Source organism: Rhinopithecus bieti, unplaced genomic scaffold (genome assembly GCF_001698545.2).
Source record: "Rhinopithecus bieti isolate Rb0 unplaced genomic scaffold, ASM169854v2 scaffold_35856, whole genome shotgun sequence".
NCBI classification, from domain to species: Eukaryota; Metazoa; Chordata; class Mammalia; order Primates; family Cercopithecidae; genus Rhinopithecus; species Rhinopithecus bieti.
In genome coordinates this window covers 3,627,599-3,644,883 of record NW_016815820.1, presented here as the reverse complement: position 1 = coordinate 3,644,883, position 17,285 = coordinate 3,627,599, and the positions used below count along the sequence as shown (strand labels likewise).

General features: G+C 41.6%; 1 protein-coding gene across 1 annotated transcript in view; it reads left to right on the top strand.

Annotated features, from left to right (window-relative positions):
* RAB31 (RAB31, member RAS oncogene family) overlaps nt 1–17,075 on the top strand; it is an 83,165-nt gene extending 66,090 nt beyond the window's left edge. The window contains exons 5-6 of the mRNA XM_017853866.1: nt 195–304; nt 13,733–17,075. Coding sequence (XP_017709355.1) covers nt 195–304; nt 13,733–13,827 — 205 coding nt within the window. The 3' untranslated portion in view covers nt 13,828–17,075. The remainder of the gene's footprint in view (nt 1–194; nt 305–13,732) is intronic.
* The last annotated feature ends 210 nt before the right edge of the window (nt 17,076–17,285 follow it).

Genomic DNA, 17,285 nt, shown 5'->3' with positions numbered 1-17,285 from the left:
AAAAAAAAAAAAAAAAAAAAAAAAAACTTTAAAAAGTCTCACTCATACTAGGCATCCATTCTTGCTGAGTGATTGAGTTATTATTCTACAAGAAGATAAAGGAGCTGTTGCCACACAAGCTGTTTGGTCTTTTGAGTGATTTGTATTTTACAAACAAGCATTCATTTCCTGTCTGTCTTTGACCTCTTTTCCAGGGAGGTTCCCCTGAAGGATGCTAAGGAATACGCTGAATCCATAGGTGCCATCGTGGTTGAGACAAGTGCAAAAAATGCTATTAATATTGAAGAGCTCTTTCAGGGAATCAGTAAGTACCTGAAATTGGTTTTCCAGTCCAGTTGCATTTTTATGCTTCTGGGAGTCAAAGGATAACATTTTAGAGCTCTGAAGTAGGGCATTTCCTCTGTGTGAATTTATCGGATGCCACGGATACAAAATCTACAGCTGTGCAGTGGTTAACACCCACTTCTCTTATCCTCTCGATTCTAGATTTCCATGATTCTGTACTCGAAGCTGTTCACTCTGACTTCTGTAAATTAAAATGAAGTAATCCTGTTGCAAAAATAATATTTATTTTAATGGAAAATTATACATTCTATAGCATTTTATGTTAATATATTGAGGGAAGGAGAGATAAAATAGACAAGGTATAGAAATCAAAGTCACCCGTTAGATGGGATGACTCTAGGCAAACTGAGGGAACGTTCCAGTAATTTTTTTTTGCCTGATAAACTCCTACAAAAAGTAATGTCTCCATCGTGTGTGACCTGAAATTGGGAATTGGGTGCAGGGTTGGTGTGTACAGGTACCCCTTGTGTCTGGTGAGCTAATTAGGGAGGGTGATAGCCTCCTTCCTGGTCCCAGTGCTGGGTCCTGTGACGCTTATGGTATGCCAGCTCCCGGGGAATCACCTTATCAGCCAGAGCTGGTTCCCAGTTAATGGCCCTGCCAGCATATCTATCTGCAGCTGCGAGGCTTCCAGCTCAACAGATTTAACCTTCATAGGTTCTCTGGTTGTGTCATTCTGTTCTGGATTCTGCCAGAGAAGTCCCTGCTGACTTCCCAGACTTTCCCGTCTGGGAAAACTGCTCTGAGACACCTTCAGGAAAGGTCGACCAGAGCATTATCAGGGACGTTGGGAGAAGCACAGGTGTTTGATGAAACGCTGGCCCTGAAGTTCCTGGAATATCCACCTTAGGAGGAGTTGAACCCCAAAACAGCAATTGTCCTCAAATATCTTAGCTCCAGACAACCCCAGAAGGGAGACTGATGGTTTGATCTCTCCCCTGCCTCAGGTCGTTTTTGTCAGAGCTCTCAAAGTCAGAGAAGCCGTGGCTTCCCAGAACAGTTCTGATTTCCATTTAACCGGTTTGAGTGCATTACTTTAGACTCCAAGAACCCACAGGAGGGAGTCTTTTTGTTTATGTTGGTTTGGTGGCGAATTCACTGCAGATGATGAATTCTGACCTGCCTTACCTACACTATGCAGAGATATGCAAAAGAAATGTGCAAAAGAATGGCTCGGAGCCTCCCCTCCCCAGCCGCTGGCCCTTTCCTTCACTGGGGTCCTCACCTCCTTCCCTTCTTACCACCTTCCCTTTCTTTCCTGCTATGATTTCATGCTCTCAACAGAATAGTTTCAGACTCCTTGCCCTGAATGGCTCAACTCTAGCAGGCTGGGGCTGGAATTTCATGTGGGAAACCCCATGTCCCCATACTCCTCTCCCTTCTCCATCGTGGGCAGCGGGTGCAGATGCTCTCTGGAGTTCTGTCACTCTGGGTGACATCTAAGTTTGGGCTCGAACTCATTACATTAGCCTCACATTTCCTCAGATTAAACTCATTCTCTTCTGGTGGTGTTAGGATTTTCTGCTGTGTTCGGCTATGAAACATTTTGTTTTTCATGGTGGTTTTAACGAATGAAGCTACATAGCTCCTGAGGACGATTGCCTTAGCACCTTCCATCCTTACAGCCCTGCGTATTCCGCAGAGCCCCCTCCTCCTCCCTAGCTCCCTGGCCTTGGAAGTCCCCCAGCACAGATAGCAGTGGTCAGCCAGGGGAGCCTGGTGCCTTCTATGACCTGAACTTCAGCTTGAGGTCTCTGTACCAACTGGGAGACTTTCTGAAGTTTATGAAAGTCATTATTAAAATTTTTAAAAATCAAATAAGGACCCAAAAGAGAGGAAGCCTGAGCAGGAAGTACTATAGTAATATCATTTTTTTTTTTCCTTTTTCTGAGACAGCGTCTTTCTCTGTTGCTCAGGCTGGAGTGCAGTGGTGCAATCATAGTTCACTGCACCCTCCACCTCCTGGGCTCAAGCAATCCTCCCACCTCAGCCACCTGGGTAGCTGGGACTACAGGTGTACACCACCACATCCAGCTAAATTTTTGGATTTTTAGTAGAGTCAAGGTCTCACCATGTTGCCTAGGCTGGTCTCAAACTCCTGAGCTCAAGCAATCTTCCCCCATTGGCCTCCCAAAGTGCCAGGATTACAGGTGTGAGCCACCACACATGGCTTGTAGTAATAACTTAAAAGATATTTATCCAGTATAAATCCCTTCCTGTGTGTGACAGGGACTTTGAACAATTTAATTCCTCAGATCCTGGTGGTCTACTTTATGAAAAAACAAGTGCTTTGCTTAAACATGGGTAATTATGGTTTCAAAGTAATTAATTCCTGTATCAACCATCAAATACCCACATCACCTGATCTTTCATGTCACCTAAACAATTGTTTCTGTTTTATTATACTTTGGTTGTAATTGCCTTAACAAAGAAAGCTTGTAAATAAACAGTCATGGCAAAACCTCAGTCTGTCCATCTGTCTGGCTATCCATCTGTCTGTCTGTCTATCTATCCATCTATCTGTCTGTTTATCCATCTGTCCATCCATCCATCTGTCTGTCCATCTGGCCATTTGTCTGTCTATCCATCTGCCTGTCTGTCTCTGTCCTTCTGTCCATCTGTGTGTATATCCATCTCTCTAGCTGTCCATCTGTCTATCCGTCTGTCTATCTATCTATTCATCTGTCCATCCGTCTGTCTGTCCATCTGTCCGCCTGTCTATCTGCATGTGTAAGTACTGGTGCCCATCTTTTGCCTCTTTTCTCCTTCAGGTGATTTTCTTCAGAATGGGATTCTGTAGCATAATTACAGGTTAATTTAAAACACACTTCCAAGTGCACCTAAATATATTGCAGCAGACTTTTCATTTATTTTTCTTTTCCCTGTTCCTACTTATATTACATGTGCTCCTCCCTGAGCTTAAAATAGAACTACATATTGCTGACACCTAGGCTCCCCAAAGCAATGTTCCACAGTCAACTATGCCTGGAGAAAAGATGCAATACAAGGTTAAGGAGCTGTGAAAATAAAAGCCCTTTAAAAAGGTGTGCTTAAACAAAATTAGTTCACACTGACTCGAATGAAGAGGTGTTTCTCTTTTGCATTCCCATAGTGTTCATAAACCAGAAATGAGACAACTGTGTTTTCTGAACATTGGCAAATACAGTGTCTAACTGGAGACTGCTTACAAAAATATGTTATCTTTTTAAAGACTGAAGCTACCCTGCAAAGGATTTAGGTGCTGCTCTGTTTGGGGTGGTCTGTGCACAGTTTGTCCTCCTCATATATATTGTCGTCTGACTGGTACTCCTCTAGGCACCCGTTTCTAAATCACATTTGTAGACCTACTGTATCTGCCTGCGTGTGCTCATTCTCTTCCAGGCATTTCTACCCAGGGTTTGTTTCTTTTTCTTCCTTGGGTTCTTACACCCAAGGAAGAAAAGTAAAACCTTGAGGTTACTTTTGGTTTGTTCTGTCATTTTGACACTTAAACATATTCTATCTTTAAATGATACTCCAAGTGTTTAGGTGTTCTAGGGAGATTGCAAGTTCTTTGGGAGCTTGTCTTTTGTATTCCCCATAAAGCTGAGACTAGTAAATGGAATGGTGCTAAATTCGGGGTTTCGAATTTGGATCTCCGTCCTCATCTCATGATATAAAGTGAAATGTAATCACTTTTCTCTGGGAATTTAAGGTTGAAGAACAGCAGATTAGACAAGCCTACTTACTCGTGATTCGTTTATTCACAAATAGATACTGTGCTCTTTTATGGGTAGGTGCCATGCTAGACCCTAGCACAGCAAGGTGACAAAGCACAGTGACAGCAGAGAGGGGGAGACAGCTGCAGGCACAGTCAGATCGGTGTCTGGTGACTCTTGGTAATCAGTGCTGCGCAGGGAAGGAGCGGACTGTGAGAGGTTACTATGGGGCGAGGGAGTGGCTTTAGATTGGGTGGGGAAGGCCTCCCTGAGGAAATGATTTTAAGCTGGACCTGAAAAACAAGAAAAGGCCAGTGGGCAAAGAGCTATCAGGCAGAGCAAACCGCAGGAGCCAAGTTGAGGCAGGAAAGGGCAGGAAATGGCCTGGTGCTTTTAAGGAAGAGCAAGGAGTGCGGTGGGAAGATGTAGTTAGAGACTCGGTAGGGCCTTGCCATGGGGGTAAGGGTGATATTCGGAAACAATGGGAAGCCCGTCAAGCTTTTTTTTTTTTTTTTTTTTGAGACGGAGTCTCACTCTGTGGCCCAGGCTGGAATGCAGTGGCCGGATCTCAGCTCACTGCAAGCTCCGCCTCCCGGGTTCACGCCATTCTCCTGCCTCAGCCTCCCGAGTAGCTGGGACTACAGGCGCCCACCACCTCGCCCGGCTAGTTTTTTGCATTTTAGTAGAGACGGGGTTTCACCATGTTAGCCAGGATGGTCTCGATCTCCTGACCTCGTGATCTGCCCGTCTCGGCCTCCCAAAGTGCTGGGATTACAGGCGTGAGCCACCGCGCTCGGCCAAGCCCCTCGAGCTTTTAAAGCAGTAGTGCAGTGTCCAATTTACATTTACAAAAAAAGATCACACTTAGAAGGAGGAAGGTTTCTGCATGTGTCAATCAGTTGGCATGCGATTGTAATAATCCAGGAGAGAAGTGGCTTGGACGAGGGTGGAGGAAGTGGAGCTGGGTTTCAGAAATCTTCTGGAAGAAGAACCAGTAACACCGGAAGGAGATGGGGAATGCGGAAGACGGCATTACCAAGACTCATCCCCGGGTTCTGTTTCCCGGCATGAGGAGGATTGGCATAGGAACAAGTGCTCTGGGCCGAATTTGGTTATGAGCCTAGCATATAGGATTCTGGATTGTGGGGAACCCAAGTTTTGGTTTGTAGATTATTATTATTTTTTTATTTTTAGAGATGAGGTCACGCTGTATTGTCCAGGCTGGTCTTGAACTCCTGGGCTCAAGTGATCCTCTCGCCTTGGCCTCCCAAAGTGTTGGGATGACAGGTGTGCGCCACCATGCCCATCTGGTTTGTGGATTTTAATTACGCTACTCAAATATCTTTTAAAAAGTATTTTAACTTTTCCTGAGGGCAAAGAGAGGTGGAGCTGCAGTCTCAGCAGAAAAATGTCTGGATTGAGGTGGGACCCAGCAAAATAGCTCTGCTTTTGCTCTAGTTAATTTAAATGTTGACTATGGCAGAGAAAGCAGGACTTTCTCCTGAAAATTATACTTGGAGACACTAGAGACATTAGACTAGGTTTTATATTTGTTGTTAGTTTGAAAGCAAAGTGAGAAACATTTGTTTTACTAAGGTGAATATATAAGCAAGGTGGTGTACACCTATAGTCCCAGATACTCTGGAGACTGAGGCAGGAGGATCACTTGGGCCCAGGAGTTTGAGGCTGCAGTGAGCTATGGTTGCGTCACTGCCCTCCAGCCTAGGTAACAGAACGAGATCCTATCTCTAAAATAAATAAATAAGGTAAATATATTTAGAGGCACAAGCATATTGGCTTGGAAAATTGGAATAGGGTGTTAATATGAAAGACAACAAGTTAAGACTTGTGGGTAGTGATCATGTCTTGTTCTGGAATCATTTGTTCACAGAGTGTTGTGCTATAGGCGCCTTTGGTTAATCGCAGGTTTAAAAAATTTTAAAGCAAAGCAAGAGGTTTGCAGATTTTATAATAGTACAGCCAGCTGTCAGGTGAAGGTAAATTTAGCAGTTAAGGAACAAGGAAATGACAAAGACGAAGTTTGTCCACTTTCTTACCCCCCAAAACATTAATTTACCAAATGCAATCCACTTAAGAAAGTGGACAAACTTTCCTACCCCAAAAAAGTTGAGTTAGTGAATGTGAAATAATGTCATTTCAGCATATGGGCAAATTGAGTCTTCAAAAGGCATGTCTTTTATTCCAGCAATTCGAAAGAAGAAATTGGTCAGGTGTGCAAACATAATAACAAGATTTAACATGTGTGGAGCTCTGATTCTGTGCTTTTGTTGCCATTGCTGAAATATATACTAGCTCATTAATGCACCCTTGATCCTATGGAGTAGGCACTGTTATCATCCCTATTTTACAGATGAGGAAATTGAGGCCTGGAGAGGCTTGTAACTTTCTCCAGGGTACACAGCTAATAAGTGAGAGACAGGCAGGCAGGCTCCGGGGCACATGCTCTTAGCTTGTCTATATCGTGTCTCATTGCACAGCCTGGTTTATCGTAACATTATTCATGATAGCAGAAAACAGGAAATTACTGAACTGTCCAAAAGTTAGGAAATAGTTTTTAAGAAATCATGGTACACCGATATAAATAGGTAATTCAAAAGGATGACATAAATCTTTGCTGACATAAAAAGATAAATCATTGAATGTGAAATGGAAGTTACAGAGCAGTTCATATAATATCCTGATTTCATGTATTTCATATTTCGTATTTCATAATATATTTTAATATCCATATTTCATATATTTCATAATATATTTCAGTATATCATATATAATGATAAATAATATATTATTCCAAGAATATATCCTTCTTGGAAGGATACATATCAAAATGTTAACAGTGGTTGTTTCATGATGGTCAGATTCCAGGGAACTTAAAAAACACTTTATTATGTAAAATTTCAAACATATACACGAGTACACTGAATAATATAGTGAGCCATTGTTTACTCAAAACAAAACTTGTGTCATCTCTATCCCATCCTATGCTCACCACCTAATTATTTTGAAGAGAATCTCAGACATCTAATTTAATCTGTAAATATTTTGTCCATAGTTTTTTTAAACAATGACAACTATGTTATCATATGAATAACCAGAATACTGTTATATTAATTGCTATCACAAATAAACAGTCGGTGGTCAAATTTCCAAAAAGTTCATAGTTGTCATAAATGGTTTCTTTGTTTGCATGTTACCATTTGTTTACATCAGAATGGAAATAATCTCCACATGCTGGGATGAGTTGGTGTGTCTTTTAGGCCTCTCTTAAGCAATAGCTTTCCATTCCATCTTTCTTTTTTTCCCCTTATGCAATTTGTTTATCCAAGAAATTAGATCAGTTTTCCTGCAGAGTTTAAGACAGTATGGATTTTGCTGAGTTCCTTTTTTTTTTCCTAAGTAGTATTCCATTGTATGCATAAACCACAATTTGTTAATCTATTCACCTAATATTTGGATTATTTTCAGTTTTGGGTGATAACCAGTAAGGGTGCTATGAGCATTCATGTACAAGTCTTTGTGTACGTAAATATCAAGGAATGGAATGGCTGGCTTATCTGGTAGGTGTGTGTTTAACTTTCTAAGATTAGAATGCCAAACTCTCTTCCAAGTGGTTTCACTACAATATATTACCACCACCAACGTGTGGGAATTCCAGTTACTCCAAGTCCTTGTCAATACTTGGTACTGTCTGTTTGTAAAATGTTAACCATTCAAAACCATAAAAAGGTAGCTCATTGTGATTTTTGTTTGCATTTTCCTAATGACTACTAATGTTGAGTGTCCTTTCATGAGCTTGTTTTCAATTTGTATAACTTGGTGAAGAGCCTGTTCAAATTTTAACCATTTTATATCGGGTTGTTTGTCTTCTTATTGTTGAGTTCTAAAGATTACTTATGTATTTTGGATACATATTTTTTATCAGATATTTGTTTTTCAATTATTTTCTCCCATGCTGTGGCTTGTCTTCATTTTCTTGACAGTGTTGTTTGGAGAAAAGAGGTTTTAGTTATTGATGAAGTATAGTTTGTCAGATTTTCCCTCTTGATTTGTGCTTTTTGTGTCTTATAATTTCTAAATGTTAAAATCACAAAATTAAAGGGATACATCCATATAATGGAATATTATAAGAGATAAAAAGAAAATGAGCTATCAAACCATAAAAAATGTGGAAGAACCTTAAATGTGTATTGCTGAGTGAAAGGAGCCAATCTGAGAAGGCTACACACTGTATGATTCCAACTACATGACACTCTGCCAACTACACTCTACCCCTCACTCTGGAGGAGACAAAATTGTGGAGTCAATGAAAAGATCAGTGGTTACTGTAGGTTGTTGGGGGAAGGATGAATTGGTGGGTCACAGGATTTTTAGGGCAGTGAAACTGTTCTGTCTGATACTATAATGGAGGGATACATACTATTATACGTTTATCAAAACCCATAAAACATACAGTGCCAAAAGTGAACCCTCCTGTGAACTGTAGACTATCCTTATTAGTAATGTCTTCAGCAAATATTGGTTCATCAGTTGTTACAAATGTTCCACTAAAGCAAGATGTTAAAAATGGGAGAAATTGGAGATGAGGAGAGGAAGGTATATACCAACTCTCTATTTTTCACTCAATTTTTTTCCGTAAACCAAAAACTGCTTAAAAAATAAATAAAGTCTATCAATTAAAAAAAAGAAAGGGAAAGGTGCCTTTGAGTGGTAGGGAAGCCTAATGATTTTTTTTAAGGTTTTCTTTTTTTTTTTTTTTTAACTTTAAGTTCCAGGATACATGTGCAGAACATGCAAGTTTGTTACATAGGTATACATATGCCATGGTGGTTTGCTGCACCTATCAAGCCGTCATCTAGGTTTTAAGCCCTGCATGCATTAGGTATTAGTCCTAATGCTCTCCCTCCCCTTGCACCCCATCCCCTGACAGGTCCCGGTGTGTGATGTTCCCCTCCCTGTGTCCATGTGTTCTTATTGTTTAACTCCCACTTATGAGTGAGAACATGTGGTGTTTGGTTTTCTGTTCCTGTGTTAGTTTGCTGAGATGATTTTAAAGTAGCTTACATCCCTCTGTGTTGGACAACTCGGCATTTTGGACCAATTGTGACCTCCCTGATTCCCCTCGTGTAGGTGCATCACCACTTCTTTACCTCCCTAGACTTTTAACTTCAGGGTTTTTGGCCTCTGTCTTGACTCTCCTGCCTCCAGGCAGTTGTCATCTCCTGCCAAGCATCTTCCACAGTTTCCCTTTCCATCTGTGCTTCCTGTTTCCCTGTGGCACGTTTAAGGCTCACTTAATCCCTGACCTGGGCTTTTCAACCCTTCTGACCCAATGAGCTTCTCACCTGAGAATCCATTCCAGTCCTATATAGCATGTAGCACGTTCTTCTTTATCCTAAAATTCAGGGCCTTCTAGTAATCCTAATATTGTCTTCTTTATGACAGCAAAAGGACAGTGATAGGGAATAACTTCAAGTAGCATGTGTGTGTCCCCCAGTTCTGCATTCTTAGGACGATGTTCCATGATCGTGAGTCATTGCTGTGTTCCAGAGACCCCCTCTCTACATGGCTAGAGGCTAGAGGTCATTATCAAGAGTGAATACTGCCAAGGCCTAGCAAACTTGGTCAAGTTACTCATCTGGATGATTCAGAAAATCAGATTAAGAAATAGATGTTACACAGCAACTGCCAGCATTGCTAACACCAAACAAAAGATAGCCAAGCCTAGTAAATACTGGAACTGGAATGAAAGGAGAGAAGAATTACATATAGCGGAATTGTTAGGGGGGAATCAGCGCTCACGCAGGAAATGGCTGGTCTACCCCACGGGGAAAGGGAACAGCCCCAGCTAAGCTTGCTGTTTTATTTTTGTTGTGTGTAAATGCATTACAGACCAGTTCAGAGCCAGGATAAAACTTACAGGCTAGGAATTTGTTTTCACATACTGTGTTCCTGTGGAATCATTTCTAAAACCTGCTTTTCCTCTAGACTGTCAACTCTCAGGAAAACTGAACTTCAAAAAAAAAATCTTTTAAACTTCTCCTAGACAGCATCTTACAAAATCCAAACCCAATTAAAATAAACACTCTGGCCTCAAATTTATGCTCAAGGACAACTTGTTCTGGAGGCTGAGTACTTAGAGCACATTTTGTAAGAGTGGAAACCTGCAGACAAGGCTCAGAGCCTTTTCAGATGTTTGTGTATATATTTTTGTCCCGCTCTATGCCCGTGTAAATAATACTGATTCAACAGTGTTCCAAGGTGATCGCCTTGGTACAGAATGCCATGGCCATTTTCCAAAACCATGTCTTTCTGTAAGTGCCTTGAGCCTTCCGGTAAGTTCTGAATACCTTAGGCCCTAAGATCGGGATTTGCGTTCAGGGTTTGCGTGCTGGTTTCACGTTCTGGTTTCCTGGTGCAGGCTCCCTTCTCTTTTTAAAGGTGCCGGCCTCATTGTTAGGATCTGGCTTCCCTCTGTCTCTGTGTGGAAGCATTTCCTTCTCCCTGTGTTTGAGGTTGGCATGTGTGTGACTCATCCCAGGCTGGGAGTTTTGTAGATGAGCAGCATGGGTCCCGGTCCACTGACTGAACCCTGAGAATCGACAGTGACCATGAGTCACACAGCATTTCTCCCCGCCATGCAAAACCCATGAGCCATGCCCAGAAGCCCTCAACTGCTGGGGACTCCCTCCATCTTCATTGCTTCCTCTGCTTTTAGTGATGGCCGTGTGTGTTCCTTTCCCACATTCCCTCTATAAGTGAGGAAGGCTTGGAGGTTTTAAATAACTGGCCCGAGTTCAGTGAACTGGAATGCTGATTCTCTCACATCTCAACACTCTTTCTACCAAAGGAGAAAAATGAAGTCTGAGAAATATTTTACTCTAATAAGTGAAATTTTGAATATTCTGAAGATAAAGGAACCTGGCACTCCTACGAAGCCAGGTTCAACAGCTGATTCAGGAGTGCTGCTAAGAGTTCAAAGCATGTGGGAGGGGAGTCTCCTTGAGACACAGCCAGGCCTTCCTCAATTTTGCATTCTATGCATCAGTGCTCATTGTTGACTGGGGAGAGAAATGAGAGGCAGCAAAGAGGAAGGAATTGGCAGAAAGCGACGAAAGGTGTGGACAGACCGTCCTGGCATCCTACTTTGCTATCTATACGCTCTTTGTTTCTAGATTTTCACTAAACTTTTCTCATTTTAATAACTGTCTTACATATAAATTTTTTCTTTAATTTGTATACTTTCCAAAGCAAAAAACTTATGAAAACAAGACATGAGGGAAGTAAAGTCGTGCAGGGCTAAAACACTAATGTTGTTGTGCTAACATTAGAGTTAGCATAAGGACACCACAGAGTTGATGTTAGCATAGGATGTTGATTTTGATACTATAAAAAAATGCTAAAATGTCAACTCCTTTTACTGATAAGTAAACAGCTCTTGGCTCTTGGCTGACTAGGGCAACAGCTGTACCCATGAGAATTATAGTACTGTCCAAAAATATTTCAGGTACAAAAGCAAAGGTCCTCCTCGGTGTGTAACACACTCAGGAGGCTCCTGAAATATTACTAACTTCAATAATGATGTAACTTGACACTGTCACCCCTTTCTCTTCAGGAGTAAGTAGCTCTTTATGGGCAAGATCTGACTTGGCTAGATCTTTAAAGAGTACTGGTAGCCATTGGAGACTTCCTTCTTTATTTATCACTTAAGGTTGACCAAGTAGAAGAGGCATTTTGTTTACTCCCTTTTAATTGTGGTAAGTTTAAAAGAATAGCTTGTCCAGAAAAGGAAAACTCATACTTATGGTCTCCTTTGCTCCTGGATTAGGACTGAAGTGTTCTGGGGATGGCCTGCAAAAGCTCTGTAGATCTCTGTTGGCTACACAAAATGGCAAAAGCCACAGCTGCAGAAATTGTTGCAAACTTTTCATTTGCTTCATCGTCAAATGAAGATCTCTACTATCACTTTTGAGTTTGGAGTTAAGTGCTGGTGAACTTAATCTTTATGCTTAATTAAGCTTTGGTGACTGTCCATACCATCTGATCTACGCAGTGTATTATTACCTTTGAAATCAACTCTTTATATCCCACGTGGAAATGCACCTCTTCTGGGGTGTTTTTGGCTCTCTATATGGTCATTAGGGAATATCCACTTGCATTAAGACTTTTTCAGGGCTCAACACATGGTCAGTATTCCGTGCTTTCAGTGTGTGTTCAGATTCTCCTCTTACTGGTTTTCTTAGACTGTACGTTCTCTAAGCAAATGCCCATGTGTGATTTTTAAGATGTGCTGGGGAAAAATAAATCAATAGCACAACCAAAAAAAAAAAAAAAAAGGACTTAAAAATAGTCCCAGCTACTCAGAAGGTTGAGGTGGGAGGATCCCTTTAGTCCAGAAATTTCAGGTTGCAGTAAGCCATGATCAAGCCACTGCACTTCAGCCTGGGTAACAGAGTGAGGCCCTGTCTCAAGAATAAAACAGAATCCTCAGTTTAGAGCTAGTGTTTCATGCCTTTTTCAAGGGGGATAGAAAAGTAGCAGAGAGAGCTAATGTGGTTTAATGGGAAGAGCACAGGCCTTGGGACCCATGAGGAAATCAAGGTGTAGATTATAATCAAAGCACCAGCTCTACTACTGCCTAGTATTGATGGAACCTTCAGCAAAGCGCTCAAGTTCTTGAGTCACAGTGAAATGGTGATAATAACGACCACTGCATCAAATTCACAGGGCGAGGTGAGGATGGTGTTTGTGAAAATCTTTGAAAACTGGGAGCTACTAAGGTTATTTCCAGATTGCATTGCCTTTTTTCAGAAAACAACTTTATTGAGATGAAATTCACATACCACACATTTCACCCATTTCAAGTGTAGAATGCGGTGGTGTTTGGTATATTCACAGATCCTTGCAGCCATCAGCACAGTCAATTTTAGAATAATCACCTCATAAAGAAACCCATACCCTTTAGCTATCATCTCCCTGGCCCCTTCCATTGCCTGATTAATTTTTATTTTGTGTTTATTTATAGAGACTCTCTGATAATTTTTAAAATTAAGTTAAGTAAAATAAGATTACTTGTGGATGACATTAAAATCCTGTTTCCTATGAAAAGTGTCTGTGTAGGGCTTTCCAGTTAATGATCTAAATGCCTTGGTGGGACGAGGGATGATGAGCTGAGTGTTAGTAAATGACATTGCTAGGAAGATTACAGTTCAAATCCATTTCTATTTTGAGAAGCAGAAAAGATGGATGAGTACTCACTGTTACTGTTGAAGTCACGGTACCATGAAAGCTGCTCATTAAATCAGGACGGGTCTGTGGGAAGGCAGGGAGGGAAGAGTGCGCTGATGAGCAGAGGCTGGGTGGGAACTGCCCCCAGGAGTGGATCTTCCTAGCCCAGGAAATCCACACCATCGGGAAACTGCTGGACTGTTCCTCACCTGAACTTCCTAAGCCCATGAATTGGGCTTTATGCAGCAGAACTAGGGAGGAAAGGATAGGAAGAAGGAAGGGAGGGAGGAAAGGAAGGAAGGAGAAAGGAGCCCTTCCAGGAGCACCTCTATTTTCTGCAGAGCCCAAACATTAAGCAGGAGTGTTGAAGCAGGGTGAAAATCTGTGTGTGCAGTGTTGGCTGTGGGAAAGGGAACTCACCATTGGCCTCCTTTTTGTTCTAGGCCGCCAGATCCCACCCTTGGACCCCCATGAAAATGGAAACAATGGGATCAAACTTGGGAAGCCAACCAGTCAAGCCAGCCGCCGGTGCTGTTGACCCAAGGGCCGTGGCCCGTGGTCCGTGGTACTTGAAGAAGCCAGAGCCCACATGCTGTGCGCTGCTGAAGGACCCTATGCTCGGTGGCCTGGCACCTCGCTTTGAGAAGAGTGAGCACACTGGCTTTGCATCCTGGAAGACCTGCAGGGGGCGGGGCAGGAAATGTTCCTGAAAATGATTTTAGAAAACCCTGAGAAAAGCCACCACACCACCACAAAATGGCCTTTAGTGTCTGAAATGCACACAGAAGGGAAGTAGTTGCATTTTTGCTAAAAAAAAAAAAAACCTTTAAAAATTCTTGGATGTACAAATGTCTTACTGCCTTATCATGTGTGTGGGATTCTAAAGTGGTGTTCCACTCGGATTTCCCGTGCCACCTATCCAAATCCCAGTAACTACTTCAATGGCATTGCCTTTGTTACCCAACCAACCTTCACTGAAAGGCAAATTTAATTCAGGAGGTTAGTTTTTAGCTAGCTTTGGAAGCAAGCCTTTATTTATTACTTTTCAGAAGGAAATCAGAGAAGTGTCAGTAGAGCGTCACTCAGACTGAGACTTGAGCTATGACAGAAGCCAGGAAAAGTATATTAGAAACTGTTGTCTACATCACTTTGAATTGGTGAACATTTTTCTAAGTTATGGTCATATATACCCAAACAAACCAAATCAAACTAAATTATTGCCTATAATTTTGGGATCGGGTGGCCTAGTTTGAAAGAGTGATTTAAGTAATTACCATGTAAGTGGTGAGAGATGCAGGATATACACGTTATTCAAGAGACCACCTGACATGCATCTCCTCCGCAGGAATACATTCCTCCTCTCTTAGAGAAGTTAATGCACATAGTATTACTTTACTAAGAGAATATCTCTTGATGCCGTATCTAGGGGAAGAGAATTAACTGGAATTAAATTTAATGTTTAAATCTAAATCATTGGGCAAACTTCTAATAATAACAATTAATAATAGGTTACAGGAAAGCCAGCCAGGGGACGTATCAGCACTTTAAACTTCTAGACCCAAAAAAACTACAAAATCAGAAAAAGTATTTTTATGATTCTAGCTTGAGGAGAAGGGTTTTACGGCTAACCAGAGGCCCGACCCTGGGATGCCAAGGACCTGAGGCCGGCCTTCGATGAAAACCTTGCTTTTCAGATTCCCTGTCTGCTCAATGAATTAAAGATGTTTGAATCCAAAGGAAGCAAAGGACAAAAAAGTGTGGAAAGGAAGAGAACTGATTCCTACTGAAAGTTCACATTCTATGACCATTCTAATGTTCATAAAAACTTGGGATCAAGAAGCAGTTGATTTCCTGCCAGGGCTTATATTAGGGGGTGATTCTTAAAGGACATTAGGATCGGTGCTCAGAAATGGTTAATCATGCTGTGTGCTAACCAGGGCCAGCTGGTACCTTCTTTACCATAAGCATTCAAGGGACAGCTAACCTTTATTGACAATCTATATTGTGAAAGTCAGGAAAGAGATCGTGAGCTGCTTGGATTAAAGACCTGGCACTTCAGTTACTCAGCACGCCTCCACGTCACTCAACTTAAGAGAGTTCATTGACAGTGTTAGGATGTGAAGACTGGAAAACATTTATTTTGCTTCAAGAGTTCCATTTGGCTCTCCCAAATAGGTACCTCAAAAACCGTTAGCAAGTGGCATTTGGATGTCTTGGCAAGACCTTTTGCAGGGATTTTTAGGGTTTTTTCCACCTTGTCCACATTAATGGTTGGCATGATTGTGCTTGCAGGCCAAGAAATGATCATACCCTTGCCAAAGGTAAAAAAAAAAAAATCGAGTTGAAAATTGAAGTGACCTCTTTCCAGCTGACATGCAGGCTTATTTTGTAACCTTTCCTCATCCAGTTTTCCCTGAGAACCTGGGTTTATCTCTTGACAGCTGTTCAGGTTTTCAGCTGAGGGGTAAGTATCCTAGCTGAGAGTTTTGCATCTTTGGGCTGGGTTTGCAGTGGTTGTGTTTTGCATAAAATGTCTAGTCTTAGCCACACATAGTGAGCTACCCACTAATGAGCCCATGGTTTTATTTCAAAAGCACATGAGGATGTGAAACCACTCTGTTACCTTTCTGTATTGCCTTAGCTATTCAAGCCAGTCAGAGGACAATATATATATTCTCATCAGCACTCAGAGCAGTCAGTGAAGAGAGTAGATCACACTTGGGCACACTGGGATTTGCATAAACATTGTACCTTCTCTGTGGATGCTGAGGTCTTATCTACAATGAGACTTTACAGCCTTCCTTTGTTTTGGCTCAGGATTACTTCCTGGCTGTCTAATAATTGAACCATAACCACATAATATTATGTAAAGGCCTGGAAATTACTGTTGCTAAAAAAAAGTCATGTAGTTTCATGTGATGTAGCATCCTTGGCATCGTTTTCCAAAATTTGTTCCTTCTCCCTTTTTTTTTTTCTTTCATGTGTGGCATGAATGTGTATCTGTGTAAATATGATTGTATATGTGTTACTGTGACATATAATCCATTTCACTGGCTGAGTTTGGCCCCTAGCCGTGTGTTAATATAAGGTAGACATGGCTTCTCAGAGGGATGGCTTCCCAGTGGAAATCTCTGAGAATGGCAGTGGAGTTGTGCAAGCATTTTACATCGCCACATAATTGACTTGCCATTTTATGGTTAAAAATGGCACATTAGGCTGTTGAATATGACGTTACCTTGCAGACCAAAAGGTTGAAGGCCCGAAACTAACTTTTAGCTAACTAACAATAAGGGCTGTGCCCCCGTGGAAACTGAGTTCATTTTCTGAGAAAGGTTTGGATGACTGAAACATTTCCTCTACAGTCAAGGACCTTGACACGTGATGGCTGAAACTGAGCTTTTTTGCGTGGGCTCCGGTTCTCACTGTTCTGCAATGCTCATGGCAAGTTGAATGGTGAGCTAGCTTATAAACTAAAGGGCTCTGAGCTGTATTCAGACCGATTGGGTATCTAGCTTACTGTTTTAACATCGTTTCGAAACCAGACCCCATAATCCGATGGCACTGCCCTGTTGTGCAAACTGCTCCCTTTTCTCATGTTTTTGTAAAGAGCTTCTGTCTGGGCTGGACCCAGCTCTTGCACATACAAGACACCGCTGCAGTCAGCTAGGACCTTTCCACCATGTATTCTGTTCTGTAGTAAAGCATTTCCATCAACAATGCCCAATTGTATCTGTTATTTTTGGTTTAACACACACTGATTCATACTAATAAATATTTTAAGTTTTATCAAGTTTGTCTTTTTCTTATTACAATGTTCAGTAGAATCATATTTTAAAAATCAGTTAACTCAAGCAGAGAATGATGATTCCCCAGGGAAATGTGTGCACCTGTACATATGCAGGCATGCATAAGGATGTTCCCTGAAACACTGTTTGCAATAGCAAAATGTTGCCTTCCACTAAGGAAATGGAAAAATGAAATGTGGCCCAGCCACAT